Here is a 23,031-nt window from a genome sequence, read left to right as displayed (position 1 = left end):
GAGATTAAGAAAATTGAATTACTTTTATTAAAAACTGAACAGCTTTTACTTACTTATGAGAATTATGCAGTAAAGCCCTTTGTAAAATAAAATTAAATTACTTTCGATCGAGCTATATTAAAATACTTTCACTATAGCTTGCATCTTTATTTGTAAGGGGCTATTGGGTTTTTTATATACACAGTTTGCCAGAGATCTAATTTATCATTGTCTTTTTAATGACAATTGTTAAGTTTTCCTCTCATGTGAAGAATAAATGGTGATTTTTCTGAGATATTGACTTGAAAACTGTAGGTATGTGTGTGTGTGAAAAAGTCTCAATATAAATTAGGTTACTAAGGATATTCTAACAATTCATTAACACTGTCTGCTACATATGATCAGTGTACAGAAATTTTTTTAAACAAAAACATAAAAAACTGGTTTCACATTTCTAACTATATCAAGGCTAACGTGGAAATTCTAATATGACTATGAAAAAGGTTGAATGAAAAAGTAATATAATTTTGGAAAAACAGAGAAAAATAAGAGAGATGTCCATTTCTTCCTCTAATAGAAAAAGACATTAATTAACCAAACATGCCCTGCTACCGTTCTGAGTAGTACAAGCCTCCCCCCGTAATGACTGTATTTTTAAATGTCGTTAGTGACTGGAGTCTAAATGAGCTTCTGTTCCCCTTTGACCTAGATATGCTCCCCTCCCCCACGGGTCATAAAGAGATCAGGCTGTGCTCTGGGTCCACACCAGGTTCCGGGGAGTCGGGGCAGCGCCCCTTGGCTGCCTCACCATTGCCAAGCTCAGTGAGGGGTTTGGGGGGTGGGAGCTGAGTCCCTGCATGCACTGCGGCAGCCCACAGCCTGGGTGGAAGCTAAGTTGACCCTTGGTCTGCCCTGGCTCTTAGGGCAATGGACAGCTGGATGCAGGCCAGAGCTGGCTTGCTGGGAGTTAGACAGCCGAGACCGTCTCATGTGCGAGTGGTGGGGGTGTCTTAGCCGAAGCCAGGTCCCGGCACGCTCGTCCCTGGCGGTACCTGTCGCGTCCGCCCCGACCCCCAGGGCGGAGAATCCTCGTGGGTTCTTTTCCTGAGGGAGGGAGAGAAAGGGCAGGAAAGGGCGCACAGAGAGTGAAGACAGACAAGCGATCTCTGATCAAGCCTCTCTCTTTATTCTTCTTTTTCTCTTTCTTACTTTTTCCACAAAACCCTGTATCTTATATATGGTTTGGGGCGGGGAACTGACCCGGGTTGGTTGCCAGGTAACAGAGTCAAACGAATATTAGAGAAAGGGAAAAAACCGAAAACGAAACTCCAAACTCCGGACACAGCATCAAAGGGAAGCGCGCAGACCAGCGTCTGCAAATGCTGGGGAGGGGAAGCTTCGCGCTGCATTCCCGAATGTGGATTGATCTTTTGTGCACCTTGGCCCAGCATGACCGTCGCCAACATCATGGACCAGGAAATGGCAGTCTCCAGCCTCCAGTTGTAAATCTTGTTTTTTGGTTGCTCCCTGGAGAGCGATATGCCCTTGCCTGAGGCAGCCAAAAGCTCAGCGGCCCCCAACAGGGGTACAGAAAGCCGCCCTCTCAGCTGGGAAGGCCTCAGTCTCCCAGGGCCGTCCACAAAGTTGGGGAGGGCAGGGAAGAGGTTCCATCCTGTTCCTGCAGTTTAGAAACCTTCCTTCTCAGCGTCAGAAGACACCGGAGAGGAGCTGGGAGTTAGGGCCTCCACACCAATGCAGAGCAGAAGTTGGACAGAAGGGAAGTGAGGGACACACACGTGCCAGTGATGTGCTGGAAGCAGGGGAGAGCGGCCGCAGCGACCCGGAGAGAAGTGGGGTGAGGTCAGGGCCCCAGGCCTAGCGGCTCATCCACTCACGGTGCAAGGCGGGGGCGTGTCCTTTCCCTGCTTGGCCTTCTGTGGCGGGCAGGCCCCTGGAGACTTGCAGGGGTGGGTGTGCAAAGGCCCTGCACTTGAACACTGTTTACATATGTACGTGTGTACATTGCTTCATAATACATGTGTTGTATGTATAATATATGATATGTATATGTTTGTAATGCATGATATGCACATATTATATAGCATATTTAGACATGTAACTACATGTGTGCTAATGTGTATATATAGCATGTAAATCTACAAGATATTTATACATATATATGCACACATGTATACATACAAATGTTAAACTATGTAATGGAGTGTATATTTCAAGTATGTATGAAGCATGTGTGAATTCATATTTATATATACATAATACGTAGGATTATATACTCTTTATTAATAATACATTTACATATACATACAGAAATATAATGATACATATTTATATAAGGATACCATACAGTGAATATCTGCTATCACTTAGGACTTCATGGCTAACTTAGCATTTATAGGGCTTTTATACAGATTATGTACGTGTAACATTTTAATAAATGTATATGTACATACATATGTGTGTACATATGTGTGTTATAATTATGTATTATTAATATATATCATATACATATATTCATATACAAATACATATTTGTACATATCCAAATATACAAATTAATATATACATATATGTGTATACTGTAATACATGTATACTATTATATATATAATATATGTACATATATGTGGGAAATAGGTTCAAGAATTACTTATACTTACATAAATGGGTTAAGAAAGCTTAAGGTGGAAAGCTGCCAGCCTAGGGAGAAAGGGCTCAGGGTTAGTGAGCAAGATATTGTAATGGGATCATGAGTTAATTTGTTATATCCATCTGATACCAATATATTTTGATCACAAACTTCACTTGCCCTCAGACCCTTTGCTTCTTACACACACGAATTAATGTTTACTGTCTGATTGTTTTCTCCATGTTCACCACGTGTGTAAGATCTTGAGAAGTCACTAAATACAGAGAGGAAACCCCTGCTTGGGGCTCTTGTCTCCTCCCAGACATTAGCCCCTCTTGTATTCAATTCTGCATCTGCTCGTCCCTACTGAAGGAGCCAGAATGGTAATGATGTGATGCAGTATTTTATTTAGAGATAAGACAGTTATATTTTGAACTGAAATAGTATGTTATTCCAGATTTGAAAGCTCATTTCTTATTTATTTATGCACTTTGAACAATGATCATATGCATTCTAAGAAACTGTAAATCAGAGCAAATAATCATGAGAATTTGAGGAAGCCAGGAGTTCTAGATGAGAGATTAGTCCAGAGAAGATGAATTCACCCAGTTTCTTTTACCAGAGTCTAGGCTAGGGTTTCTCAGCCACTGCAGTCTTGACATTTGGGACTGGATAATTCTTTGTCATGAGGGCTGCTTGTGCACCACAGCATGTTTAAGCAGCATCCCTGGCCTCAACCCACTAGATTCTAGAATGTGCCCAAGTTGTGATGATCAAAGTGTCTCCAGATATCGCTGAATGTCCCCTGGGGGTCTAAATCACCATGTGTTGTGATTCTCAGCTCTGTCCAGAGCCTGCATTTTACTGCATTTACTGGTACAGTAAGTTTTCTGGAATTAAATTCACAGGAGACTAATACTTAATCTAGAATTCCATTTCATTAATGTCTCAAAGGAAATACTCCTTTTACTCCAGACTCCTTATTGCTGTCTGAGACCTTCAAGACTATTGGAGGTCAATTTGTAGTTTGTTTATTTATTATTTTATAGTTTTTGGCAATAATTTGCTCAGCACATCTGGAATTGAAGTATACAACTTCTTGAGAGACATTTTATGTCATTATGGTCTCTGGTGGAATTCCTGTACTCCAAACCTAAAGACATAATAATTGTAGTTATAGTGTCCTTACACACCACCACAGTGAGACAAGCAAATTAAATAAAGTCTGTATTTCACTTATCTCATCTGTAAAATAACAGTAATATTGGTATTTTAAAGAGGGGTAGTAAAGATGAATAACTGTGTAAAATGGTTGTTAAGTTCTTAGTACAGAGTACTCACTGAACATGTGTTAGTTATTATTAGTTTTTTAAAAATGTTTATTTATTTGAGGAAAAGAGAAAGTACACAATCAGAGGAGGGCAGGGAAAGAGAGAAAGAGAGGGAGGGAGGGAGGGGGAGAGAGAGAGAGAGAGAGAGAGAGAGAGAGAGAGAGAGAGAGAGAGAGAGAGAGAGAGATTGATTCCCAAGCAGGCTTCATTCTGTCAGTACAGAGCCTGATTGATGCAGGGCTCTGACAAACTGTGAGATTCATGACCTGAGCTGAAATCAGGAGTCAAATGCTTAACTGACTGAGCCACCCACATTCCCCTTATTATTAGTTTTATATAAGAATAACTTTAGAATATTTTATTGCCAAGTAAAGATACTATAGATCATGAGGAAATGTGTATGCCTGTGGCAAAACGTAATACCATGATGTAATCACCTCTCAGGCTAACAACTAGAACTTTACCAGGCACCTGAAGCCTCCCTGATCCATTTCCCATACCCCATGTCCTTTTCCCATAAATGAAATAAACATCCCTTCTCTTATTTTAATCCCATTTTAGACTAAAAATAGAACAGTATTGATTCTGTCTCTATGGCAAAAACAAATGAGCGGTAAGTATATGCCCTCAAGAGTGATTGCACTGGAGAGGCATTTTACATCTGAAACATCGATTTGAATCTGCATAATTGATTGAGAATTGCAGTTAAACATGCTTTTTTGGGTCCCACGTACACCTGAATACTGATAATGATTCAAAAATGACTGTACTTCTGGTAAACACACACCCACACATGCACCCCGTAGAGAGAACGCGCTCATTTGCACGGGCAGATGCACACGTGGCCCTTTGCACAGTGCACGAAAGCCATTTGGTAGCTGCTTCTGGTTGGGCACAATCAGAACTTCTTCGTCACTCCATGGATTGTGCATGTCTCGATGTCTACACTCCTTAACACTTGAATTGCCACCAGATCGATGGTGTCAGTACTCAAGCCAATCAATAGACACGCAGGAGCCGAGGGCCAGTTTTCAAGTCTGTCTTAAGAGTTAGCTAAAGAATTTGGGGCACCTGAGTGGCTCAGTCCGTGAAACGCTGGCTTCAGCTCAGGTCATGATCATGCGGTTCGTGGGTTTGAGCCCCGCGTCGGGCTCTGTGCTGACAGCTAGCTCAGAGCCTGGAGCCTGCTTCCGGTTGTGTCTCCCTCTCTCTCTGACCCTCCCCTGCTTGCACTGTCTCTCTCAGTCTCTCAAAAATAAATAAAAAAACATTTAAAAAATTAAAAAAAGAGAGTTAAAGAATTTAAGGCGTGGAGGAAGAAAAAATGTGCTTTAAATGAAAATGAGACAGTCTTAAAAAGTAAAATGCCTCTCAGGCAAATTCTTCTGAAAGACATGCCAATGTTAAGTTGGCAAATTTTTGCTTATCTCTTATACTTGAGACATTTAGCTTTAAAGAAAAGCACATTTCAAATAGAAGGACTGCGGGAAAATATTGTAGTCTGAATACTTTAGCAGTGAAACTACCAATGACTTTTTTTTTAAACTGTTAAGACAGAATAAGCTTCATAAAATTTCAGATGAATTTAGATAATTCCTAGATTAATTTAATTTAAATTGTTTATTGGTAATTAAATAATTGGGACAAAACCCTGCCTGGTTTTTAATTACCAATTTTGTTAAATCCTAAATATGAGAGAAATATTTTTTCTGATTAGAGTAAAAAATGACAACTTAATAATTATATAACATAAAAGACAAATGTGTAAAGGTTACATGGAATGGAGAATTACCTGAATTAAATTAAGTATATATGACATCATGGTCTCCATGAGATTATTCTTAGACTTTCCCTCTCTCTTCATGCCTTATTTTTAATTTTCTATGTGATACTCATAACAAGATAGATGATAAACAGCTTATGCTTTTGTGTGTATCCTTATGTGCATGTTGATATATACATTCATGTATGTATACACACACATACACATCACCTTCTTCTAGAAGTGACCACTGTCCTGAATTGTATGCTTTTCATTTCTTTATTTTTTTTAAAAATTACATATATTCTTAAACAACATATTACTTAGCTTTGCCATCTTTTTAAGATTCTCAAAACTATCAAATCTGTTTTGTTTCTAAGATCCAACCATTATCTTTGGTGTGCGTTGATGTAGTTCCTTTGTACTGCTATATATTTTTCCATTTTGAAGAGTACTATGGTTTATTGATCTGATCTATGGTCATTGGAAGTTTGAGTTTTCAACGATTCTTTCCATTATGTGCAATGTTGCTGGAAACTGCACATCTCCTGATGCACAAATGCAAGAGCTTCTCCATGTCAGTGATTTGTTACTTTTCTCTTTTCAGTGGACAGAGAAAATACTAATATTTATATCGCATCCTTGGGTAAGAAGGCAAACTCCCTGAGCAAGTGTTTCATTATAGGGGTGTTCCGCCCAGGAGGACACACATGTCAATGGAACTGGAGGAACGTTGGGGTACAGAAAAGTTCAAATGCACAAGCTAGTGACAAATTGTTTTTTAAAGTAGATGCTCAAAATTACACTCCCACTCGCGGACTGTTGGAACTTCTCTTGGCCCACATTCTCTGGATGATCTGGTGTTATCAGAATTCTAAAATCTTGTGAATATACTATCTCTAAAATAGTATCTCGCTGTAGTCTTGATTTACTCTTCTTTTTACTGATGAGTTTGAACATCAGTTTATATAGATCTTCTATGAACTCTCTGGTCTTGTCTTGTGCCATTTTTCCAAGTGTGTTTTCTAACCAATTTAAAGGTAGTTTTTGTCTTTATTTTGTTTTCCTTAATTTTAAATACTAATCACACGCTGTTTTGCATGTACTTTCCAACATGATTTTTCTCTTTATGCATCTTTTGCCAACCATAATTTCTTAATTTTAATATGGTTTTGTCTATAAATCTTTCCTTATATACATATATTTGTAAATTCGTACACTGATTAGGTATTTTTGTTTCTTGCTTAGGTAAACCTTTTCTACTTCAAGATATTATATTGTTTAATAATTTCTCTGAATATTCTCTTGTCTGTATTTTTTTTCTTTTCTTATTGAACTTATTAGACCTCCAGTAGAAAATTGCATATAAGGAGTGGGCATATTGTTAGAGATCCTAGTATTTTTTATTTTGTTTTGTTTGACCTATGGAATCCCAAAAAGCCATCAGCACTGTACTAAGCTGAATGTGGATTTTCCATTTGGCAGATGATTGTGATGAGCCTCTGGTGTCAACCTTGTCTCCAGCATCGTTCAGCAGTTCATCTGAACTTTCTAGCAGTCACGGTCCTGGATTTGCAAGGCTAAATCGAAGAGATGGTAAGTCTGTTTTTTAACCTTGATCTCCTTAATTTTCCAGTGTCTTTTAACAAAATCATCATAAATGATGTATTGTAAAAGGAAGTGCATGTCTTCATAAGCAAATGGCTGAAACTCATGAGAAGTATATGACTTGGGGGACTGGTTCTAACGGGTCACGTCCTATTTAAATCCCATGTCCTCGTTTCAGCATCCAAGGAATGGAATTCCTTTAGTACGTGAGCTTTTATATTTATCTTATGAAGTAAACCTTTCTAAAACAATATCTAATCATTATGTATACAGTAGGCATGAAAACTTAATTGACCCTCTATTTCAAGTTAAATAGGAAGCTTGTGAGGAGAAGTAATTTTCAAAGATGCTAGTTATGTAAAAATAAGGAGCCCTCAGCTTGTGTAATTCTCAATGTGGATGGCATGATTCTGTCTCCTGTGGAGGGACGGGAACTTAATACGTTTCATGCTCCTCTAGGAATATGCAGTTCATCTTGTTGACAGTCTCATAGGTAGGTTGTGTTTGATCGCTTGAATATGTTTCTAGGAAAGCTCAGATATTTAAAAGGCAACTTGCCGTTGAAGTAAGAGAATTTCAAAGCCCCCTGCACTTAGAGACCGCATCGGCACGGCCCCTTTCCATAGTGAAGGCAAAAGCCATCTGCTCTCACGTTCTAGGCTTTGGCAATCCTAACACAGAAAACGTTTTTAGCAACCGTGGAAAAAATAGACACCGACATCATATATTATTGAAACCGTGATTTGCTCATTTATTCTCCCCTTCTCGCATGCCATATGTCAGCCACTTCTCTTCATTTTCCTCCTTGGTGTTACCCTCGGCACTGTTGTGGTGTTAGAGCACAGCGAACTTTGGATGGAACAAATAGATCAAATATGTGTGTGTCTGTCTGTGTTTTGCCATCTGGTACACATGATAAATATCGAACACCTTAGCATGACTTTACATTTAAGTTTATTTAAAAATGTCATCTCTTATTTTTGGAGGCAGCCACCTCTGTGTGTCTCTGAGTGTGAAAGCATCAGGGGAGAGGGGAGAGTAAGAACGGAGATCCTTGTATCAAATTGGGTATTTGTGAGGCCTTGAATATGTTTCTGTAGATACTGCTTGTCTGTTCCTTTTATTTGCCTTGTAGTTGTGAGTTATTGATCACGCTGGGTTCTCTCTCCCTATTTGCAATTCTGAATTCTTTCCTGACCACAGGCAAGCGAGCTCTCCCAGCCCCTCCGAAGACCGGTCCAGGCCTCACAGCCCCTTGCAGCTGTGGTTTCTCTAGCAGGAACGCTGACCTCACGCTGCTGATTTGCAGGGAGGTCTCTATCCTATACCCCTTTCCAAAGTCAGGCAGGGTGTAACGTATACCACTGCTCTGAGTAACCGGAGCATCCCTAGGATTTGGCCTATGGACAGATACAAAATTTAATTTAACTGTTTATCTTTATTTCATTTGCTGAGATTCAATAAATCACACAAAATGTATATAAGTTATTAATCGGATCAAATCGTATTTTTCATTAAGTTATAGACTCATCAGAAGTCTCCACCAGTGAGACTCATTTTCATTCTTAATTCGTTTCTATGGCTCTTGGTGAACCACAGTATCAAACTTCATGAATCTCATTTGCATGTTAATGAAATGGGGAAACAAAACAGGATCATTTTAATTATCTTTTGCTGGTTGTCAACCTACTTGATTACATTTTTTTCTTTTTTATTTAGTTTTTCTTTTTTCTTCTCTCTTAATTACATCAAGTGTTCACAAAGGAATGTCAGCTTTTGAGTGATTTATTAAAGGCTAGTTATGATTTCTACTATCAGCGTTCCTTATAGTATATTTAGATCAGGCTGTGAAAGGGTGTTTAGCCGAGTCAGCAGGTCACCTGTAAATAAACCGAATCAACAAATAAAGGTCAAAGTATCCCAGAAACACAGATAGAGCGGACTCTTTCCTATGGAATCTAGAAAACTTAGAGCCAAAGAAGAAACAAGCAAGAAACAAAGAATCAAGCTTATCTAGCTGCTGTTCCCCATCCATGAGAGAAATGCCATGCGTAACTGGGAAAATCACTAGGCCCCATGGTGAGAGAAGAAGACCAGAAAAAGATACTGTTGAACATAATGAGTTTCTCAGGAGGGAGGAAGAAAAATGAACATTTTTTGAGTTATATTAACTAAATTTTGCCACTTGATTGCTGTTGTAGGTTGAGTTGTGTCCTCCAAAAGGATACATTCAAATTCTAACCCTGATACCTATGAATGTGACTTTATTTGGATCTAGAGTCTCTGCAGTATGATCAAGTTAAGGTCATATCAGTTTAGGTCATCATGGATTAGCTCCAGACCAGGCCTTATAAAGAGAATGAGATTTGGAGATACACAGAGACAGAAGAGACGGAGAGAAGAAGGCCATGCAGTAATGGAACATGTAGAAATGGAAGCAAAAATTGGAATGATGGAGCTTCAAACTAAGAAGCCAGCAACTAAGGTTGCCAGCAACCTCTAGAAGCTAGGAGGGGCCAGGGGAGGAGTATTCTCTAAAGCCTACAGAGGGAGGAACGTGGCCCTGCCAACACCTTGATTTTGGACATCCAGACTCCCAAACTGTGAAAGAGTAAGTTCTCTTGGTTTCAGCTGCCCAGTTAGTGATATTTGGTTGTAGCAGTCCTGGGAAGCCGGGAAGAACACCTCTGAGGAAAGGACTTCTCCATAGTTGTTTATACTAGGAGGATTCCTCTGAGTTTGAATCTGAAAGATTTCATAGCTCAGAGGAGTATAATCCAGATGTAAGTGTAGACAACGCAGATGAACAAAAACCCATCACTGCTAACGCTGGCTACATAATGGGATGAAATCTCTCTCTGCCTTTGTGTACTACCATATTGCTGCAGGTTCCGTGGAGTTTGAATGATGATGGGCAACTAAAGTTAACTGGTGTCCATGTCGAGTTCAAACAGGCTCTAGGGTACCATTTGATAGTCCAGGTGTGTTCTTAGGACAGAGTATAAAGAAGCCACGATGTAGAATTATTCCTCAGCCTGTTCCAAATGAAAGTTTTTGTTTTGATGTACTCGAGAAACCGAGGAAATAGCTTACTGCCAACTGATATATTTGTGTATACATGTAAGATCATAAAGGAGTAAATAAAACTATCCTCTTGTGTATATTTACATAGATGAGGGTAAATATATATTTACCTGTGTTTATTTATATAGCAGATTGCTTCCAGAACTGAAAAATTCTACGAGTTTTCTCTCATCTATTCATAAGGTCAAAATAGATCCTCTTTTCCTCAAAAGTTGAATATTTGTCTTTTTTCTCATTGTCTATTTATCTTTCTTTTTTAAAATTTTTAAATATTTATTTTATTTTTGTGTGAGGGAGAGCATGAGTAGGGGAGAGGTAGAGAGAGAAGGAGACACAGAATTGGAAGCAAGCTCCAGGCTCTGAGCTCCAGGCATAGCAAGCCTGACACGGGGCTCAAACTCACAAGCTGAGATCATGAGCTGAGCCAAAGTTGGACGCTTAACCGACTGAGCCACCCAGGGACCCCTTCATTGTCTATTTTTCTTCACTGCAGCCAAAGCCTTCTACTCTGAATGCCTGCCAAGCACTGTTTTCCCATGCCCATAGAATTTGCTGTTAACATCAAGCATCTATTGGTAGAGAAATCAGCATATTTGGTTAATTGGCAGAGTGAACTCCTATTTTCAGATGTACTCCTAATGAGAATAATTATGACATCCTATGCAGAATTATTTGGTGATTCGTACTGCCCTAAATCATTGTGCTTATTCACACACGACTAGTATGCCTAAATTAAAACCCAAAAGATAAATCCCCAAGGTCTGCATGATGCATGTCAGTGCTTAAGAGGACAGATGAGGTGAATGTTTCCTGCTGTTAGACATATTGCAGAAAATCTTTTATAATTATCACATTTTAAAACAATAGCATTAATATACTTAATAACCAATACTTTCTTCATGAGGAAAAGAATAAGAGATGAATTTTGCACAGCGCCAAAAAAAACCTCAAGCCTAAAGAAAGGGAGCCTCGCTGGCATAGTGGGTGTGGGTCAGGAATGTGCCTGGAGGTCCCCAGGACCAGAGACGCGGTAGGCAGGCTTCCTGACTGAGAAGAACCTGGATTTGGTGCACTGGGGATGGCCTTTTCTTACAGTTTGTTAGAGAAGACACGACCAGCTTGTTTGCTGCTCTATCACCTGCTTCCCTGTTGCACCCCTGCATCCGAGGTGCCTGAGGAAGCCCGTGGGACCTGAGCAATTATCTGAACTGCAAGAGGCACACACGTTCACCCTGAGTCAGGCCGTGAGTCCATGACTTCTTACTGGCTCTGCCCGATTCTCTGTCTCGTGCCCTCATTTATCTCCAGGATTAGGAGACGTGCAGTTCCTAACACTGAGATGAGAGCGCTGGAACCTGACTAGATCCCTGGAGTCAGATCCCTGAGAATGACCCCTGCAGTCACAGAACACAAGCTTCCCCGCACTTGAACCTCAGCTTCTCTACTCTCTTACTCACTCCAGGTGATCCTAAAATTTTAGGTGAGAAGCAGGCACTTCTGGATTACATCTCTGAGACCAATTTGCCATTCTTGGATTTAAATAACTAATACCTCTTACTCACTTAAGTACGGGAAAAGTATTTAACCACTATGCTTTAGTTTCCAAATTTTCTTTTTTTATGTTTTTTATTTATTTTTGAGAGACAGAGAGAAACAGTGTGAGCAGGGGAGGGTCAGAGAGAGAGGGAAGTACAGAATTTGAAGCAGGCTCCAGGCTCTGAGTTAGCTGTCAGCAGAGAGCCCGACACGGGGTTCGAACCCATGAACCGCGAGATCATGACCTGAGCCGAAGCCGGACACCCAACCGACTATACTGCCCAGGCTTACCTAATTTCTAAATTTTCTTTTGGAAGAATAGGGATAGTACTGAAATGGTATTGGCTTTTTTGAAAATGATCGTGGCTCTGGTATGTCCAACAAGAAGAGCACAGTCCCAAGAGAACATTAAGCTGTTTCTGAGTGTGCCCTGCCTACTAAACACGATTTAGCAAACCTCACAGCACAGAATATATAAATTACAGAGACAATCTCAGGTAATTCAGGCTTCCATAGAACTTTGGTAGGAAGAGTTGGTTTTTTTCCTGATTAATTATAAAGCAAAACAAAAACTATATTATGTTCAGCATTAGCTTGAAGTACATCCTCCTATATCTTAGTCAAAGTCTGTGAACTAGGGTGATCTGATGGCTCTATTTGAAGTATTTTACTTTTTTAGCAATTGAAAGTTGGTTTATGAAGTTAAAAAAAACTTCCAAAGAGATTAACGTTTTGAAAAAGGTTTGGAAAATGAAGTTCTAGATCAATTTTTATGGTCTGTGGTGTGTCATTCATGCTTATAGATTATATTTTGTGTGCTGGCCTTGAGAAAGTAGAATAAAAATGAGTAAAGATTTACATCTTATTTCTCCATATACCTATACCCTCTGTTCATTAAAGCAGGGGAGAATTTGCTGTCATTTCTGTGATTAATATAGATCGCTTTGACTCTTCTATTGATTCACTTAACACCAGAGGCGATTGTCCACTTAGGCACTTGGCCTTCTCTTTACTTTGGATATTGCCCTCCTTTCTGGGCCCCCTTCCTTCAGGGCACGTTCCATTCTCTTCTCATGTCTCCTGCCAGTGTCTTGGTCATCCCTCTAGCTTACCTTTATCGTCTTTGTCTGCCCTGTAGCACATTTTCTTCAGCTGTAAATCAACCTGATAATGTAACCCAAGTGAATGTGCCAAGTACCAACCCTAAGCAATTTATAGTGAAAGAAAATCTGGTTTTAGAAACATGAAAACCAAATCATAATACTAACTTGTGAGTCGCCTTAAGGAAATGAAATTTCCTCTTCTTTTCTCCTTTCCTATAAAAGTACGGGGTTGAATTTGAGGATCTCTAAATTCTATGACAATATACTCTTTTCATTTCTAATACTCTATAGGCAATGCCTTCTCTTTCTGACTTACGCTGGTAATGGAGATTTTTTTTCAAAGCATGTGAGTAGTGATATTGATGTCCCTTCAATAAGAAGGTAAAGAGTGTCCCTGAAGGCAGATTGTTCTTCTAAGTCCCCTCAAACCAGGAGACATAGAATGCTCTTGCGTTACGAAATGTCTTAAGCAGACATGAGATCTAGGAATTCAAGTTATAAATATGATGCCACTGAAATTGATACAGTGACTCAAATTTGGTCAATTAAAATACATTCATAAAATTTATAATTATTAATATATAGTGTATTTCTTTGTGTATATAACATTTTTCACAGTGCTGAGTAGGGAAATTTCACATATAGGTACAGAGAAAAACGTGACTTGAGTAGTTAGGTGATGTGTTAAGTGGGGTTCTCTCAGAAGCGCTCTGGGTGATGACTGAGGGCCGGTGGTTTGTCCGGGGATAGCTGCCAGGAGAAAACAGGGAGGGAGTGGAGGAAGCAGGCTGAGGAAGGGGAAGACGCCAAACGATTTCAAGTGGAGTTCCACACCCTGCCTGATCCCCAGGAAACTCTGGATGGTCAGATTCTACCTACGATTTTGTCCTGCCTCGTGGTGTACAGACTGAGCCCAGCAAGATGGCTGGGTGTACAGTCAATTTAGAAAAGTTAGTGTCTTAGCTTGGGACGCTGTGACACGATACCCTAGATCGGAGGTCTTAACCGATAGAGATTTCTTTATTTCTTGAGTTCTGGAGGATGGGAAGTCTGAGATCAAGAAGTTGGCAGATCAGTTCCTGGCGAGAGCCTACCTATCCTAGCCGTAGACGGCCACCTTCTTGCCGTGTGCTCACAGGGCCTTTCCTCCATGTGTCTGTGTGGAGAGAGCTGTGTCTCTGTCTTCCTCTTCTTAAAAGGTCACTAATCCCATGAGGAGGGTCATACTCTCAAGACCTAATCTCAACCAGGATACCTCAGAAAGGCACCATATACCATCACACTGGGGGGTAAGAGCTTCAACTATGAATTTGGGGGAGACACATTCAGTCTGTAACAGCTGCATTTCTGGAAGCTAGGAAACCAACCGGAAAGTGTTAACTGCTTGAAGCCAGCTGATAAAAACCCAAGATAGCCAGGCCTTCAGGGGCAGTGATCCTGGAGAGAGAGGAAATACCCTATAGTGAGCCTGACCTTTTCTGCACCAAATGACAGAGCTTCAAAATATATAAAGAAAAATGGACAGAAATGATAGGAGAAATAGACAATACAAATTGAAACACAAAACACAGTGAGGAATTGTTAATCTCTCTATTTTATTGAAGAAGTAGGCAAAAAAAAGTAGTGAAAATACAAAAGATTTTAATAGCAAAGGTAAAAATTTGACAAAATACATAAATAAGTGGTAATTTATATTTATATAATAGGATGCATAAAACTCTGTCCCCAACAACTATAGAATATGCATTCTTATCCGGTATACCTTTGAATATTTACTTAAACTTATTCTGGGCCATAAAAATTGTTTGAACAAATCTCAGAGGATTTAAATCAGAACAAAAACCGTGGATATTGTTGAATTAAGCTAGAAATAAATAATTAAGAAATACGAAAAAACCTAGAAAGTGTTTAATTAATACACTTTCCAAAAAAGAAATCTCACCAGAAGTTAGAGAACATTTTAATTCAATGATAACAAATGCTATTGGGTCAAAATTGAGATGCAGCTCGGTCCAAACTGACAGGTTGGCTTGCACAAATTACAAAAGACAGAAGATTAAATATTAATGATCCATTTATTGCCTAGTTCTTCAACTTCTCAAGAAAGTCTTAAAAAATAGTAGATTAAACCGAAAGTAAGGAAAAAAAGAAAAGTGCATTAGTTAGTGAAATAGAAGGCATGCAATACAATCAATGAGACAAAAATATAGCAAGAAGATACTTTGACAAACTTTCTGCTGATGATGGTGAAAATTTAAATGAATTGAAAAAAAAATAATTTGAAAAACACAACCCGCAAAGTTGTACCTGAGAAATAAAATGGAAAATTTAAATCTCCCTCTGTCTGCTAAAGATAGTGAATCCATAATTCACACGCTCCAGTGGAGAAAACTCGAGGCTAAAATGCCTTCATACGTGAATTCTCCCAGATACTTTTAAGGAAGATAAAACTCTAATCTTACATATTCTCTTCCAGAGGACAGAGGAAGAAAAGAGTCAAAATACTTCCCAACTCCTTCTGTGAGGCCAGCATAACCTTGATACCAAACCCCGTCAAGGACAAAGAAGAAAGGAAAATTAAAAGCCACTCTCGCTCATGAATATAAATGCAGAATACTGCAAACAGAATGTTAGCATATATGTGTGGAGGGGTGTGGGACTCAGCCTCAGAATGAGAATGCGCTCTCTTGGCTGGAAGGCACACGGGCTCTGCTAGCGTGGTGGGCTCTAGAACCAAAGAAACAGTGAAAGCAGGGACCTGGAGCTTTCGAGTCTGATAGCGAGCTCAGAACCCTGAGGACAGGAAGTGTGAGGATAACTAGCCGTAGGAAACCATCTTTTTTTTTATACACTCATTTTAGAGACTATTGTAATTAAAGATGTGCTGTAATCTGTTGGCCACCTCTTTCTTGGGTGACACGTCCCTTCAGCCACACCTCTGTCTCTAGCCAGCATGGTAAGGAGCAAGTTCAGTTCCCGACAGGTGCAACCGGGAGGGCCCTGTCCGAGGTCCTACCACTTACTGTAGCTTCCTGCCCAGGGCTCCCTGGATGCTCCCAGCATATCCGCCGGGCATTAAATTCTAGGAGCAGGATATGGGGAATACTGTCTGCCTGTGAGGCTAATCTTGACCAACAGAGGACAAAAACTGATGGATAAAATCTTCCTCACTTTGTCCTCAGGGTGGAAAGATCTGAGATTCATCATAATGAGGCTGCTCGGAAGTTTTAAACTCCTCATTTTATTCATGCATTGTGTTCCTCATTTTATTCAGTTGTCAATGTTGTCTTGCATCTCACTGAGCTTCCTTCTGATGGTTGTTTGAGTTCTTTGTTAGGCTGTTTGTAGATCTTTATTTCCTTGGGGTCAGTTGCTGGAAGTTTATTCTCGTCTGTGTCCTTTGGTGTGTCATGTGTGCCTGCTTTTTCGTGATCTGTGTGGCCTTGCAGTGTCATCTGCATCTGAAGGAGCATCACTCGACAGGCGCCTGGCCACAGGATTGGTCCCAGACTATGTCTGAGAGGGGCTGGAACGGATTGAGATGGCCACGCCTGGGTGCAAAGCCTTGACCAAGGTGTGCAGGCCTGCGTTCCAGGGCACGGAGGAACATGTCTCCTGCCAGACCCCTGGGTGGGCGGGGCTGGTCCTGGACTGTGGCTAGGAGGGCCTGGAGCCAAGTCACAGGGCCACCTCAGAGTCCAGTACGATCAAAGCAGCCAGGCCTGCCTCTGGAGGCGTGCGTCTCCCTCCGGGTGCCTGAGTGGGCACCACTGCTCCTGGGCTGCAGCGGAGAGGGTTTGGAACGGGCACGTGACCCCTTCAAGATCCACAGTCAGACGGAGGTGTGAGGGCTGACCTCCTGGAGGATGGCCAGGACAGCTTCCTGATGGGGCCGAGAGGAGGGGCTGGCCCAGTCTCTGCAGGGGCGGAACTGCTCCCCGGAGCAGCTGGGAGGGCGAGGGCCCAGGCGCAGAGCTGTTGCAGGACAGACCTTGGGGGGCCTGCCTCCAAGGCTGGGGTCTGCCCTACTGGTGGGCCCCTGGGAGGGCAGACCTGTTCTTAGACTCCAGCTGGGTTCCCTAGAGGCACTTTTTGCCATGGAGGGCTGCCAAATTATTGTTGCTGTGGGGATATGAGTAGGAGATTTCCTATTCTGCTGTCTCTCTCTTTTTTTTTAATGTTTATTTTTGACAGAGAAAGAGAGAGAGAGAGAGAGAATATGAGTGGGCGAGGGGGTGAGAGAGAGAGAGAGAGAGAAGGAGGGAAGGAGACACACAGAACCTGAAGCAGGCTCGAGGCTCTGAACTATCAGCACAGAGCTCGATGAGGGGCTTGAACTTGTGAACTGCAAGATCATGACCTGAGTTAAAGTCAGACGCTTAATCCACTGAGCCACCCAGGTGCCCCTCCTGTTCTGTCATCTTGCTGACGTCACTTCATATATTCTATGTCTATCTGTCTATCGTTACCATCTCCTGTCTAATGATCTGTAATTTCTGTTCCCATAAATTATCTCATTTGATTTTTAACTGTTACCTTTTTGAAGATTGCCCTGCAGATGTAATTCCGTGAGAAAAGATGTGGAAAAATTACACGATTTTGTAAGGATTTCTCTGTGTTTCTTCTCAAACAGGACTTTATATCAAAGATTTTCTCCCTCAGTGGGAATTGTCAGGTCCTTAAAGGTCTAATAATTTAAGTAGAAAGCTAGCCTCAAATCCTATTTAAGTGATTTGAGGGTTGTTATTTTTCTCTTATCTTTTGTACCTTTTACAAAAAGTTGACATGTAATGAATATTAACAATAGGAAATAAAAGGGACACATGTAAGATAGACTATATAATTGGCCATATAAAATGTAACTGATTTAATAGACTATATAAAAATATCTGACTATATAAAAATGAAAAAGAGGATCAGAGACTCTGTGTCAGAATGAGAATGTTTATGTGGGTTTTTCCAAAACCTCATCCTTGACCTTGGCATTGTGCATGCCCTCCTAGCATGAGCTGATCCACTGCCAGGGCCCCCAGGAGGAGGCCTGCGCAGACAATTCCCACCTTTGCGCTGGAGGAGAAACATGTCTCACAATCTCCTTTCTTGTATTTTCAACTGCCTGCTGGGATTTTCCAGCTGCCTACTAGATGTCTTTACGGAAAAGCTCAACATATCTGAAGTGAAATAGATCACATCCAAGGCAGCTTCTGCTCATAATTATTTTTCTTTTTCTGGTTCCTGGTGGTTATCTTAATCACCGTGGCTTAACATTCTTAGAATCACCTCTTCTTTCTCTCTTGATCCCTCCTCCTGAAGATGATAAATTCTATGGATGGATGATTTGAAATCTCTCTCTTATATTTCTTTCTTTCTTTCTTTTTTGATTGGCTACTAACTTAATGCAGTTTTGGGATTTCTAACCAAGGTTATTTTAATAGACCCATAACTGGTCATGTAATTTTGAGGCTTTCCGCAATAAAAATAAATTTTCAAGTGCAGTTGTGACCTTTTTTTTTTGCCTGTGTAAGATTTTTCAATGCCACTTTCCTTGCACATATGGATGTTTCTGAATGTGCTTTCTAAAGTTCAGCTAGTGGGGTGCCTGGGTGGCTCAGTCAATTAAGCATCGGACTTTGGCTCACATCATGAGCTCACAGTTTCTGAGTTCGAGCCCCACATCAGGCTCTGTGCTGACAGCTCAGAGCCTGGACCCTGCTTCAGATTCTGTGTGTCCCTCTTCTACTCTGCCCCTCCCCTGCTCATGCTCTGTCTCTCTCTGTCTCTGAAAAATGAATAAACGTTAAAAAATAATAAAGTCCAACTAATATTCTGTTGTGGTTGAGCAGATAATTTGGTAGTTTTAAAGAAAAAAATAATAATATTCACAAATGTTTCCCGATGAAACTTTAAGATAACCTATGAATTGTCTACCCTTTACTAAGAGAGTATATTTTCTCTTAACTAACCCATCTTTGCATCATTGGTGTGCCCGTGCTTGTTTTGTTCTCCAGATCTAATTACTTAATCTAAATAAGCCTAATAAATACTAGATGGCATTAATTCTGTGGTTAGCACAAACACACAAAGAGCTCATTGATGCATTTAAGTATAAATGTAATAAAAAAGTAAATAGACATTTGAGCAATGTCCTAAATATAAGAAGCCAACCATGATTTTAGTGCGAAGAGTAAGTCCACACAACCTGGGATAAGTGAGTGTTTGCATGTGGTGACTTGATATGAACATCTAAATAAGGAAAGCTCTGGATAGACAAAGCAAAGACATTGGACTTTAAATCAACTCTTTTAAATATGCTCAAAGAGCCAAAAGAAATGCAAATAATGTCTCCACAAATAGAGAATATCAATAGAATTGCAAACGGAAATAAACTGGTGTTTTCTAATGTGAGTGTTAAGAATTTTTCTATAATGGAAAAGAACAGAATTATGTATGCATCCAAGTTGCATTCTTTATAGCAAAATCTCCTCTCATTATTGATATTCTGGGAAACAAAGTAGAATAAGCTGTTTGCAGAATTCCTCTAGCAGAAGACGCTCTCAAATCCTGTATTTTTTAGTGGCTCTGAATGTGGAAGAGTAACTATTATGAAAAAATGCTGGTAGCCTCCTGCTTTCTTTGGGGTAAGAACTACCTTGATTATGGAGTCTTAATCCTGCTTCAGCCTCTGTAAGAGCAAACGCACTCATTGGTCCTTCAGTCTGGTCAGCCTTGGTGACCCACTGCAGGAGAAACGCTTTTTCTGGATCATCTGGTGTGCCGTGTTGCAGACTGGACAGTGCGGTGGAGCAGGACCCAGGTGGCACTGGACAGACAGGAGAGGCAGTGTCACAGCCTTACCAAACTGTGGTCACCGAGAAGTGGGGGTAGGGAGTTCTGTTTGCTCTATGGTGCAGTCATGTGGGCAGTAGTTTCTGCTTTTCTACACTAAAGCACGCTGGTTCATGTTGGGAAAGGTGAGCATATAAATTCCTGTAACGAAGACACAAACATTTTAAATGACCATACTAATTTCCTCAGAGATAGGTCTGTGTTGGGGATAATTTGGGGAGCAGAAGTTGGTATGACCTCCTCACACGTCTCCTCCTCCTCTTCCAGCTCCAAGATGCACATGTCACCCAAGGCTTAAGGAAAGGGCGGGTCACTGCACAGCTTGGGAACAAAGCTAAGTGGGTACTTTTCAGGTCTAGAATATAAAGGACCTGAAGTGGAAATGAGCAGCCTGAAGGAATCCCTTTTCCCCACGTCCTGTCCAGAAGGGTGTGGAAAGGGAGGCAGAGGGGTGGACATGAGCAAGCAAGTATGGAGACTCGGTTTCCCTGAATCCTGCCTCAGGTTAAGCCCGCAGTGGGAAACGTCTCAGAGCCCTTCATTCCTGTTCAGACAGCTGCACGTGAAGGCTGTGAGTACGGTAGGCCATGGAGGGGGGCCTGCGGGCCCCAACACAAGGCACCAGCTCCCCCTCTTGCCAGAGTGGGGAGAGGGTAGTATGGCAGAGACCCCACAGCAGCCCCAGGTGGCATGTGAAGAGAACCAAGGGCGCTGTGGGTCCTGGAACGAATGCAGAGGCAGGGAGTGGAGCATCAGGTGTGGGCAGGGCGTCACCCCGGCATGGGAGGAAGGAAGAGCACCCGAATGCCCTGATGAAGCACGGCCCACCCCTGGCCAGTCACCACAGAGTGGGTGGGGGGGGGGAGGCTCTTGTGTGTGTGGAGAGGCGACTCACAGGACTGGCAGGAGTGGAGACAGACCCCTGCAAGCATTTTGAAGCCTAAGGCGACAGAAATAAAATCCTGACTTGACTGAGTAATCTATGAATGGGACTGAGTTCCTCTGAAATGACTAGATTGATTTTCTACATTAGACAGAATAGAAACTCAAGAGAGAAAGTTAGATTGAGTTAGGGGGAAAATGCAGTTTTCATACCTGAGGCTGTAACTCAGGAATCCTGAGTGCGGTGTGATTCTAGCTGTGCTTCCCGGGCCGCTTACCTGAGCTGTGATCAGTGCCCTGGGGCTGGTGGGAGCCCGCTGTGGGCAGCTCCTGCCAGCTCAGCAGTAGCACACAGGGAGCTTGAAATCTGCCATCAAGGGAGCGTTTATACCACAGGAATTGACAAATGCTATAAAAGCAGAACTCCTCCCCTGGGCCCTCCCCAGGGAACAGTATATTAAACACTCAGCAGCATCCTGCTTACCTGAATTTATCTCCTATGAGCCAACGTCTTGGAAAAAAATATTAGAATATATTTTACAAATTGGACTATGATGCAAAAGACTGGAATCAAGAGTTTGACGTGCTTCCAGTACTTGTTTGTTGCTTAAAAAAATAATAGATCTATAAATATGGTGGGTTTTTGTTTTTGTTTTTGTATATTCACAATACAGCTAAGTTCTTTACCATAGTTTAAAACACTTATTTCTAGAACCACATACAACAAGTATGTGAATTAAGAATGTATATCCCGGAGCATCTGGGTGGCTCAGGTGGTTAAATGTCTGACTCTTGATTTCCACTCAGGTCATGATCTCACAGTTCGGGAGTTTGAGCCCCATGTTGGACTTTGCACTGACGGAGAACATGGCCTGCTTGGGATTCTCTGTCTCCTTCTTTCTGCCCCTCCCCCGCCTGCTCGCTCGCGCTCTCTCTCTCTCTCTCTCTCTCTCTCTGAAAATAAATAAACATTAAAAAAAAAAAAAACAATGTACATCCCAAGCTGAAACATTCAAACTTCCAGCTTTTGGGGTTGGATATGTTGGTTGCCCTACTGTTTGATTTTATGCTAAAAAGAGAACAGGTCTCCATTCAATGTCTCTTTGATCAAAATATACAGAAATCTCCAATCTTGTCTTTTTCTCAGTGACTTACCAATATGAATTAAGATATTTTATAGAGTAAATATCAAGAGTGAGAAGTGAAAGCAAGTCGCTGCAAAAGTGGCCCAAACAGGTCAAAATATCCAATTAATCTGATATAGATTGGTCAAAGATTGCAAATAATACCTTCATGTACAACAGTGGAAATAAGCATGCACATTATTAGTGACCTTAAATACTGCTTATCCTATACATTTAAAATTGTACATGATCTTTTTTTGATATTAATTTATCTGAAGTTGGTGGTTCACATGTGTGCCCAACACATAACACACGCTAAGTGGTCCTTAGATGCTGAAAGTTTGACCACTGCTTTCTTAGCTTTGAATGAAAGACTTTCAACAATCTGGCCCCACTTTCTTTTCCTGCCTTAATGACCACTGCCCTCTCCATGCCTTCTCTCTCCCTTCAGTCCAATTACTGCTATTCTGGAAAATGTATCTTGCATCTGTCTGCCCTCGGGCCATTCCTATGCTTGGAAGGTTTCAACCCTCCATTTTGACCTTTTAGAATCCTACCCTAGAACCTAAATGGAATGTTTCTGTTTTCCCTAGTCACTCAGCCTCCAGTAATCCCCAGACCCTAAACTTCTTTTGTGTATACCCTGTTTCAAGTTCTATCATATGCATCATCTGCTCATGTGTCCATGTACTGTTTCATAAAAGGCAAACTTCTAGAAGGTGGAAGCCTTGTCATCTGTGATGAGAAACAGGCTCGGGAGTCAACTGGGTTTGAGACTTTGCCTGATTTTAGTGTATTCTGTGACCTTTCACAGGTGGCTACCTCTCTTTGCCTCAGTGTCATCTTGTCTAAATTAGGAAAAATAATAGTTTCCATCTCATAGGCTTGTTATGAGAATCAAATGAGTCAGGACAAGGAAGCACATCATAGAACCTGTGGGCAACTTCTATTTATAGCTGGTGATCCTGAGTCATTCCTGACATTTATTTTGACTTAGATAGAGTGATCACATTTGGTCCCCTAATTGTGGGTATTCATGGTGGTGATAGAGCGATATTGATATTGCCTCGTATACAGTAGTTTTCTCTGAAAAATGTATCTGTGTGATTCAGTGCTGAAAACCACAACCC

At 41.1% G+C, this 23,031-nt stretch overlaps 1 protein-coding gene across 2 annotated transcripts in view; it reads left to right on the top strand.

The window, feature by feature from the left end:
• CNTNAP4 (contactin associated protein like 4) overlaps positions 1 to 23,031 on the top strand; it is a 541,886-nt gene that overhangs the window by 322,874 nt on the left and 195,981 nt on the right. For both annotated transcript variants that reach the window (XM_029925564.1, XM_029925565.1), the window contains one exon: positions 7,204 to 7,314. In XM_029925564.1, coding sequence (XP_029781424.1) covers positions 7,204 to 7,314 — 111 coding nt within the window. The remainder of the gene's footprint in view (positions 1 to 7,203; positions 7,315 to 23,031) is intronic.

Source organism: Suricata suricatta, chromosome 16 (genome assembly GCF_006229205.1).
Source record: "Suricata suricatta isolate VVHF042 chromosome 16, meerkat_22Aug2017_6uvM2_HiC, whole genome shotgun sequence".
Classification (NCBI taxonomy): Eukaryota; Metazoa; Chordata; class Mammalia; order Carnivora; family Herpestidae; genus Suricata; species Suricata suricatta.
Note: the sequence above shows the minus strand (reverse complement) of the source record. Positions and strands in the feature narration are given on the sequence as shown.